The sequence below is a fragment of the Ictalurus punctatus genome, chromosome 22 (assembly GCF_001660625.3).
Source record: "Ictalurus punctatus breed USDA103 chromosome 22, Coco_2.0, whole genome shotgun sequence".
NCBI classification, from domain to species: Eukaryota; Metazoa; Chordata; class Actinopteri; order Siluriformes; family Ictaluridae; genus Ictalurus; species Ictalurus punctatus.
In genome coordinates, this window is record NC_030437.2 from 12,356,186 (window position 1) to 12,366,778 (window position 10,593).

The 10,593-nt window shown below is 38.1% G+C and overlaps 1 protein-coding gene across 6 annotated transcripts in view; it reads left to right on the forward strand.

Annotated features, from left to right (window-relative positions):
• The window catches only part of kank1a (KN motif and ankyrin repeat domains 1a), a 49,116-nt gene extending 39,748 nt beyond the window's left edge, over positions 1–9,368 (forward strand). For all 6 annotated transcript variants that reach the window (XM_017452098.3, XM_047149716.2, XM_017452099.3 and 3 more), the window contains 9 exons: positions 993–1,142; positions 2,026–2,125; positions 2,231–2,428; positions 2,536–2,623; positions 3,389–3,608; positions 5,730–5,872; positions 6,869–7,069; positions 7,279–7,377; positions 8,370–9,368. In XM_017452098.3, coding sequence (XP_017307587.1) covers positions 993–1,142; positions 2,026–2,125; positions 2,231–2,428; positions 2,536–2,623; positions 3,389–3,608; positions 5,730–5,872; positions 6,869–7,069; positions 7,279–7,377; positions 8,370–8,432 — 1,262 coding nt within the window. In that variant the 3' untranslated portion in view covers positions 8,433–9,368. The remainder of the gene's footprint in view (positions 1–992; positions 1,143–2,025; positions 2,126–2,230; positions 2,429–2,535; positions 2,624–3,388; positions 3,609–5,729; positions 5,873–6,868; positions 7,070–7,278; positions 7,378–8,369) is intronic.
• The last annotated feature ends 1,225 nt before the right edge of the window (positions 9,369–10,593 follow it).

Here is a 10,593-nt window from a genome sequence, read left to right on the forward strand (position 1 = left end):
TCTTTTACAACCTATATACATAAATATACAGGCACATATGTTGGCTTAATGCATCGTTGTTATCTATAGCCTATTTTTACTCTCTGGATCTTCTTGAGTGTGGAGAATTGGATGTAGCGTTCTTCCTGTGTTAGCGTTCACTGAGGCTTAATAAGATCTGCGAAAGTTGTCTCTGACCCCGTTTTAGTCATAAACCAGCAATGAGCTCATCTCTCTTGGGATGCAGCAGCTTGCTCTAAATGTTTAGTTGTTGTTTATGGTGTTGTATTTGGTATTATGTAATAGGCAGTTGCATTATGGGATCGCAATGAATAAATTATAAGCATGGTCTGTTTCATGAAGAATGAGTTGGTCCACCGTTAGCAATATTATAGTTTGTTGTGTCTTCCTGTCTTTCAGAAATTTGCATGTATATTTAAAAAACAAAAAAAGGGGAAAAAAGCACGTTGGTACATATTAAAAGCAATGCCGTAAAAGGCTTAAAATGTACCGCCAAGGAATTTAAGACGGTATGTCTTTTACTGCCAATATAACATTGAGTAATTCAGACCGGATTTGTTTTTCAGGGATCATGTCGTGCCCAATGAATCACCACTGTAAAGATAGAAACAGCAGTGCATGTGCCACTTCCAGAGAAACACAAAAATGTCTCAAGTGCTTGCAAGTCATGTCAAGAATATTCCTTTTGGAGGCAAAAACATCAGAATGCCTACCACTACAAAAACACTTAGTCAGTACAAAAACATAAAGCAAGAGTAATTAGAGTAAATATGGATGCACTTGTGTTCTAACATGTCTTTAGCTTTGTAATGTTGTAGAGCAGCTATTTTTGCCTGAAGCGGAAAATAGAGCTGGTCATTTACATGCATCCGCATATCTTCATGCTGTGCTATTATGCACATTTATTTCAAAGGAATGCAAGTTTAGTCTATAAAAAGATCCCTTTCCCGTAATAACTGTACATGTCTGTTGTTCTTATCCTTTCTGCTCAGACGCTCAGATTGCCAGCGCTCATTCGGTCAGTGCAACGCTGGAGGTCACTCACACACAGAGTGTGTGTACTGAGGATACAGTGACCCATGAGCAGAGTGCAGCCTCCCTGAAGAGCCATATGGACCAGCAGATGTCTACTGCTCTACATGGTAGGATCTCATCAAATGCTGTGTATAAAAGTGGTCTCTATGCTTAAACATTTATACAGTGAGGCATATCTTTGAGTACAAAATATTTCCTTGTAATTGTGGAAATTGTCTGTATTAGAAGGGTAGCTGACTAAAGTAAGCCTTGTTGTGTAGAACTTGGTGCTACAGGCCGCAGACCTCTATTCTTAGCTGTTAAAATGAAGGAAATGTCCATAATGGCTGCTTTTGCCATATACAGTATGTATGCAGAGAGAGGAAGGCGGAGGCCACATGTGTGAGGCATGTTCTGGCAGTTCACAGGCCTGTGCTTTTTCTCTGTCTCTGTGGAGAGAGGCGGAGGTCCTCTGGGGAATTTGGCAGCACAGAGCCTGTACTTAAAATGTTTGGGATAGTTTGGGTTTTGGATGGGTTTCTGTTGCTTGTCGATTTTTAACTTTATTTTTTTCAGCACTCGTGCTTAATTTTATAAGTTAGCTTTTCTTTGAGACTTCTGTATTACTACTTGGACTGATTTTGTATTTTTAAAGAATATTTTGTTTATGATGTGAAGTAGTTCATCAAATGTTTCTGTCAAATAAATATGCACAACTTGGCAGAGTACTGCTTTTGGTCTTGATTAGTGGCTATTGTTTGCTGAAAATGTTGAGGAAACGTGTTCATTTCCATGCAATGCATTCCAAGTGAGATTGTCAAGTGTCGAAAGGTGGCCCATATCAAGTCCTGCTGATGATTTGTTTGTGTTTTTGTTCACTTCAGCAGTACGTATTCTTCTGTGCTCCACCATGTGGCTTATTGAAAACCTGTCTGAATATCAAACATAACTGTACACAAAGCTAGACACTTTTAAATATATTAGCATTCAATTTAATTTCCTTCCCTGTAGGTAGCCAGAGCACCCTGAAGTCTATCATGAAGAAGAAGGATGGTCGCCAGGGTACAAACAGCACCAAAAAGAACCTGCAGTTTGTTGGTGTGAATGGAGGGTAAGAGCTCAAGATCAGCCAGGATTGATATCTGTTGTGTATGTGTATTGCATGTAATGCTCGTTGTTATAACCCTGATGTTTCCGTGTTAACTGGTTCATCCAGGTACGAGTCAACGTCAAGCGATGACTCCAGCTCAGAGGAGAGCAGCTCTTCTGGCTCTGAGGCGGAAGAGGACGAAACGGAGACCCTGGAAAAAAACATAAAGGATAGGAGGAACGATCCGTTTAGTAATGAGGGAGCAGAGGATGTAAAGAGAGATGTGGAAAGTTCTGGCCAGGAGAATCCGGAGACACTAGAAAGGTAGACAGTCTGAAATCTTTTCATTGTCAAAGTTGATATCTCATCTCCATTAGAAGGAACTCTTTTGTATAATGAATTTTTTTTTTTTTTTTTTTCCAACTGTCCAGGTATGAGTTGAGTGAAAAGATGCTGTCTGCATGCTATGTTCTTAAAACCCACCTAAGCGACCCTAAGGCGTTATCCAGTAAAGATGTGGTGAGTTTAAAAAGAAAATGTAAATGCAAATTTAACTGAATTAAAAATAAAAATCCTGATAAACAGCCCCATCTGCGTAATTCAAATGCACATTGAATTTTCTTACCTCCGTTTGAGAATCCTCTCTATTCTAAACACTAAAAAAATGTTTGGGTCAGGAATCAAATTGGGGTTCTGAATAGTTCCTTATGCCCTACTTCACCAATCTGCTTGAGGCAATTATGGAGTAATGGCTAATGGGCCGCTTTGCGGCTAATATAGTGAAAAAGAATGTTACAGGAACAGCAAATCCGAGTGGAAGGCAAAATGTAGGGCCAGATCCAGCTGGTGCACTGTCAGGATCCAGCATGAACCAAAAACCCTAGCCAACTGATGTTCCCAAAAAAGCTTTAATGACCATGGTTAGTACTAATTACAATGCTTTAGAGAGGGTTTAGACTCTGTGAGGACTGGATTTTATGCCAGGTTGTGGATTTGCTTGGATTTGAGTTTTGGTGATGTTTGAAAAAATATAATACATTTTCCTTTTTTTTTGGCTTTTTAATTAGTTAATCAGAAATTCTTTGATCATTTGCTTATTCTTGCCCAGTAGTCTCAAAATTGCAGTTGACTTCACTTCTGCCTTTAACTAACATCATTCTTCACATTTTAATGAGTAGCACAAAATAGTACTAAATATTCATGATTTATTCATATTATTTTGACAGTTCAGTGCTTTTAGTCGTGTTAACACTGATTTCTACATTCATTTGTCTTGCATCACAGAGGACATGTACGAACACGGTGCAGCACGAGTGGTTCCGTGTGTCCAGTCAGAAGACGGCTGTGGCGGCTATGGTGGAGGACTACCTGAACGCCTTCCGTAACATCTCTCCCGCACTGCTGCAGCATGTGGTCAACATGGCTGATGGCAATGGCAACACCGCCTTGCACTACAGTGTTTCCCACTCCAACTTCCACATTGTCAAGAAGCTGCTGGATGCAGGTAACCAGTTCATACCACTTATTTACAATAACAAAATGGTAAAGGCAGATGTATTTAAAAGATGTGAGGAATTTATCTGCTGTCATTTTTAATTTGATGTGAAACAAATTGGTTATTTTTTTACATTTCTTTGCTTTTTAAAAAAACAAAACAAAAAAAAAAAACCTTTTACATTTGATATTTAATCATTTCCCAGATGCTCTTCTCTATATCGACTTAGGAAATGTGCATCAGTCAAAGTCACAGGAATACAAAAGCGCATAAAGAAACTGAAATTATTTATAACCTGAAAGATTAGAAACTAATGCTGGTTTATAGTGCTCATGTAGTCTAGGTAGTAAAGAAAGGACAATTTGAACAGTAAAACGCAAACAATAATACAAATAAGGTCTGAAATTTTCAAACTAGTATATAATAATAATAATAATAATAATAATAATAATAATAATAATAATAATAAAAAGTTCAACAATTGAATAAACAATGTCACTCTGATGTTGAACAATGGAGATGATGTACATGTGTGTAAATTTTTAAAGACAAATTGCAAAACCACAAACACCATACATGATGTGGTGCAGAGCTCTTGTGAGGACAAGCTTCAGTTTGATTCTTACTGCAACTGGAAGCCAGAGGACTGACCTTATTAGAAAGGTCAAATAAAAGAATGTCAGAGCATAGGAACCAGGTGAGCGGCACAGTTCTCAGTGCTCTGTAGGGGACATATGAGGTAAGCCTGCAAGTAGAGAGTTGCATAAGCAAGTCTGGAAGAAATTAGAGCTTTCTGTGGAGCTGAGCGGATTCTTTAGTCAGGGAATGTAAGGTTCCTTTGATGATGTGAAGAATATTGTCTAAAATCACATTTCAGTAAGGCAGTCAGATCTTCTGGGGACCTGATATCTTCAGGGTACGTGAAGGAAATAAAGTTGTGTGTCATCAGTGTAGCAGCGATAGGGAAAGACATAAGATCCATTTACTGAGAAATTCTGTGTATAAAGAGAACAAGGACTGATCCTTGGGGCACTCCAGTATTGAGGCTGTGAGGATGAAACAAATGTGGTAGTATTGATCTTGTAGATATGAAAACTAGGTTAAGAAAAAAAAAAAAAAACAGGGCCGATTTAATAAACATTCCAAACACACAGCTAGCGACAGAAGAGCAGCAGGCCATAAATATTTTTCCTTTGAAATGCCGAACATGCATATTATCACTTCAAAATGTGTTCTAAACACATTTAACTAGGATGTGACTTTCACCTCACAGGTCCAAAGGAAAAAAAAAACAGTTTATTCTGCAAATGAAATATTGTGGGTGAAAGTCTAATCAACAAGGTCCATGGACCAAACAAGTATAATCACAGCCATGACACTTGACTAGCCCCAGATTGCCTGTGATTTTAAGATGATCTGTAATTAATACACGAGCAACGGATAGGAAGCATTTTGGAACTTCTTATGTTTATGGATTTTTAAAAATAAGGGTTTTCCATCACACTCCACCTTATCCACCACATTCACAAATGTTTATGCATAAATAAATAATCAGGAATTTTTATGGGAATGTTTATTTATTTATTTATTTATTTATTTATTTATTAATGATTTTTTTTATTTATGTTGCCTACATTCATGGCGTTCTTCTTTTTCTATTATGCAGCATTGCCAATGAATGCATGCTATTTGCTAATCCTCTATTAAACACCCCTCTGAAAGAACTGGAGAAGTGGGCTTCTCCAAATCATTTTTTTTTCTCTGGTTCTCAGTTCTTTTATGAATATCCCATAATGCTGTTCATGATGAGGTGCAAGCATTTATTAGCGAGAAAAGCCCATTGTCCGCTTCCTTTTGAGCTTCTCCAGTCCCTGATGCCCTGTGTCCCAAGTGAGGCCCCCATTCTCTGCTTTTATTCTCAGAGCTTGGACCAACTGCCAGTCAATAAATCAGTGCTTTAGCCCTAACTTCCTTTTTTATTTACAAAAATATGCTGTCTCAGTGGTTTGCATGTAGAAAGCCTTCCCCTCTTGAAGGTTAACAAAGGAAGCCCTTTGTCCCTGAACACTGATTTGAAGGGTGGCCCCTGGACCCTCTCTGATAATCTGGTTCCCATTCTTTTTGTCACAGATGTCTGCAACGTCAATCAGCAGAACAAGGCAGGCTATACTCCCATCATGCTAGCTGCATTAGCTGCTGTTGAGGCCCCTAAAGACATGAGGGTGGTGGAGGAGCTGTTCAGCAAAGGAGACGTCAATGCAAAAGCCAGTCAGGTCAGTCTAACATCAGTATGACCTTTGAAACATGAAAGTATTTAGCATTAACTTAACTTTTCAATAGGTTGCAATTTGACATTATTTTCATAGTGCCCATGATCTGGGTGATGAACAAAATTGAAAAATATTAGACAGTAAACATTAGACATGTTTTAAAAATGGTTAAATAAGCTCACCAAATACATTATACACATCACATGCAATGCGCTTTTTTATGTACAACTGCACATTCATACATTTCTCATCAGACAATCATGTGGCAGCAGCACAATGCCAAAGAATCATGCAGATACAGGTCAAGAGCTTCAGGTAATGTTCACATCAAACATCAGAATGAGGAAACGTGTGAGTTCTATGAATTTAACTGTGGCATGGATGTTGGTACCAGATGGACCGGTTTGAATATTTCATAAACTGCTCATCTCCTGGGTTTTTCTCACACACCAGTTTAGAGTTTACACACAATGGTGTGTGGGAAAAAAAAAACACTGAGTCAGTGTCAGTTCTGTTGGTTGAAGTGCCTTGTTAAGAGAATTCAGGGGAAAGTGGGCATATTGGTTCAAGCTGCCAGGAAGGATATATTAACTCATATAAGCACTCTTTACAACTGTGTTGAGCAGAAAAGCATCGCAGCATGCACAACACATTGAACCTTGAGGTGGATATGTTGCAACAGAAGAAGACCACCTGGGTTTCCACTCCTGTCAACCAAGAACAAGAATCATGGGCTTAAGCTCACAGAAAATGGGACCAAAAACCATGCCACATTTAAAGTCACAGAGATGACACTTTTCCCCACTCTGATGTTTGGTGTGAACATTAACTGAAGCACTTGACTTGTATCGGCATGAGTGCATGCATTGTGCTGCTGCCACATGCTTGGCTGATTGGATAACTGCTTAAATGAGCAGGTATACACATGTTCCTATTAAAGTGGCCGGTGAATGTATAGTCTTGATGGTAAAGGGTTACCTCCTTGACTCGGTCCTCTAGGCTGGTCAGACGGGGCTCATGCTGGCAGTCAGTCACGGCCGGATGGACATGGTGAAGGCGCTGCTGGCCTGCGGTGCTGACGTCAACATCCAGGACGATGAGGGTTCCACAGCGCTCATGTGCGCCAGTGAGCATGGCCACGTGGAGATAGTCAATCTGCTGCTGGCCCAGCCGGGTTGTGATGCCACACTCCATGACAATGTGAGCAAATGAACAAAAAAAACACCCACTGTACAGAAATATCGATGCGACTAACAAGAAACGAGAACCAGTTGCAGCAGTTATTTCATTTGCATTGTGCTGACTGTCTTAAGTGTTAACTACTGACTGATTAATATTATTAGTGGAGAAATTTAACTGAATTTGACCATTACTGAAATGTATGCTACTATGCACGTGTGTAAATTCAGGATGAAAGTACTGCTCTGTCCATTGCTCTGGAAGCTGGACACAAAGATATTGCAGTGTTGCTGTATGCCCATGTCAACTTCTCCAAAGCGCAGTCACCAGTAAGTGTCGTCCCGACTGCTCTCTGTAGTATTACCCGCTTTAATTCCTAATACTGTCTCATTTAGTGCATGCTCGAGTCTTCTGTTGATCTAATCACCATCCTTTATATGGTCAGCTATTGGATAACTATTTCTAACACGGCACGGTTTGTCTTGAGACTGGTTGATCTGGATGATGAGCTGGTTTGATATAAGGGGCATTAAAGTTTTGACGTTAACATTTATAGGTCAACATGTTAAGATTTCTTCTAAAGTAAATTTTTCAGTAGTGACCAAACACAGACTGAACCTTGATAATTGTGTAAATACGGTTTGGTTTTGTAAGGTCCTATCTGACTGTTTCGTTTTAAGCAGTCTCTTACTCTAATTAAATAAATAATAAAAGCTATAACGGATTAGAGAAAGAGCTTTTGAGCCTACAAGTCTACATTATGATCATATATGCTTTTCAATAGGTTTTAAGTTTTCTCTAAGCAGTAAAATGCAAGATACTTAACTTTGACATTTGAAGTTGTACCTAAACAAGAAATTTTCCCTTAAAATTAATTGTGAAACATTTCAAGAATTGTTAAAATGCATTAACCATATTGCATGTAGCTAACCAAAGTTAGTCATATTTAATGCCAGTGCTATCTGATGTTGGCCACAATATTATCTTTCTGCACTGAAGACTTTCTAATGCTCTAGAATAATTCTACGCTATAAATGCAGTGCATCCAGTAGTCCCGTTTTTGTATACTTAATTTTCATTACGGTCATAGAGTATATGTAGAACATCAACAGCTAAAAGTTACTTTCTCCAACATGTCTGTTTCTGTCAGAGTGTAAATAGAACACGCGTGTTGATTGGATGAGGCCACCTGTGCCATGTGCATCCTGTGTTCATCGGGGATGGTGATTGGCTGTCATATAGAACTTTATATATCCAGGTTTGTCTGTGGCTCATGATTTAGAACTTGTCAGTGTTTCAGTACATCTGTTTCTTTCCGCAGGGAACACCTCGACTTGGCAGGAAGACTTCTCCAAGTCCCACTAGGAGGGGCATATTTGATTAGACAAGCCCCATACCTCTTTCACTTTTTCCTGCTGCTAATTATAGTTCATATGTGCCTAGCATTCATAGCCAGTGCCTCATCAAACCCTGGAGAAAGGACTTATTAAACCCTGATGCTTTGAATCCATCACAGACTGTGAATGGCCATTTATCCAGCACTTTTCTGCCTTCAGTGTCATGTTCATCGTCTCTTCTACTTTGAATTTGTCAGTGGGTTTCTTTTTTGTTTGTTTGTTTTGTGTTTTTTTTGTTTTTGTTTTTTGGTCACACCGAATGGATTCCACGGTACATTTTATTTTGTGCTTGAAATCGCAATCAAGCGATGCACGTAGAGGAGTTCTGACATCAGCTGGAACGTGGTCACAATGTAAGCTCTAATCAGTGTAGATATTAAGGTTCATGTTATTTCTTTCATCCAGTTGTCCATGTGTCCACTGTGTATCTACAGATTACTTTTGTTTTTAATCAGGAATGAATTCTGCTATATCTAAGATGATCTGAAGTCAAGCTTTATATTTTAACCCTGTTATGTGTATATATGACTCGGATTCACAGCAAAGTGGATGTAAATCAGTCTTATTCTCAGTGTCCCTGTAGACATGGTGTAGCAGATTGGACTACAAAAATCGGACAATGTTTTAAACATTTCAGTAAATATCTAGATTGAACATGGCCTTACTTTTATACATGACATTTTTATTTAATAATCACAGTATTTACCGATTTACTATCAAATCCTAACAAGACATGAAGTTATATATTTATCAATTAAAGGTTTTATTAAGAATAAATGTATTTTCATTGTATGTAAATGTTTACAGGACATGGTTATCATAGGTGTTAAATAAACTTCTATCAGACATTATGGTACTTTTCTCTGAAATTCAGTGGTTAAAGTTCGTATCATTTTCCAGGTAATAAAATTATCTAAAAATTGTTTGCCTTTTTTTTTTTTCTTTTTTTTTCCCCCCTCCTCCTTGTTCCATTTGTTTAAATGAAAGTACTGGAGACGCTTCACTGGGCAGAACTGTAGCAATGCCTCCCTCTAGTGGACTTCCTGAGTAAGTGCCACCTCCATATGTTCTGGACATCCCCCAATTCACCGATTTTTGGTCTGAGATATTTGATTTTTCTAAACAAGCCCTTAACTGTTAGAATCCCTTTGAAACCTTGCATACCCATTACGATACAGCACGTCATTGCCTTTATTACCTTACTGGCAAGGCATGACCATTCTCCTTAAAAGGAAGCATGCTTTTCCCTACACCACACAGTAGATGTATTCAGGAAACTTTAGCGTGTATTAAGCTTGAAAAGCAACAATTTTCTCTGAAGGGATCACAAATCTTTTAATAAGACCTGGAATATTCTGATCATTGAATTTATCTAGGACAACACTGTCCTAACAGGACAGTGATGCTTAGTGATTTGTCATCTAAAGAGAGACGCATACCTTTTTTTTTTTTTTTTTTTTTTTTTTTTTTTTTTTTTTTTTTTTTTTTTTATTTAAATCCCACATAGACTGGACACATTTAAAAAAAAAAAAAAAAAAAAAAAAAAAAAAAAAACCCTTTGTCACTCGTCACCAAAGGAAAACTATAGAATTTTCAATATAAAATCTACACGAGTCAAGTAACATATATTTAGAAAAAGAAAGAAAAAAAAAAACAGTTGAGAGATCATTAAGTGCAATCAACCAAGGTCATTAGAACTGGGATCGTGTGCTATGGACAGATGAGACCCAAAGTAAACTTTTTAAGCCAAACATACTGCCTACACGAAAGGTACCCACTGTAAAGTATGGATTTGGATCAGTGATGCTTTGGAGCTGTTGTATCATTTTAACCCAAAACCTGGTTTCCTCTGCCTGGAGGTTAAGACATGGCCATAGATAATGACTACAAACACTGAAATCAAAACAACCCCATCTCTTGATTTAAACCCTGTTCAAATTTGGTCCACATTTGCATACCTGAGTATCCATGCCTTATGCTCAATATTTATGGATTAGGCTTTGGATCCACCAAGACCCTGATCAGGATAAAGTGTTTAGGGAAGATGATGGACAGCATCCCTATTTATTTAAGAGTACCGCATGTGTATTTCATCATTTTTGCTTAATTTCCTTAAAGATAACAACATTTAGAAGCATCTGTGCATGA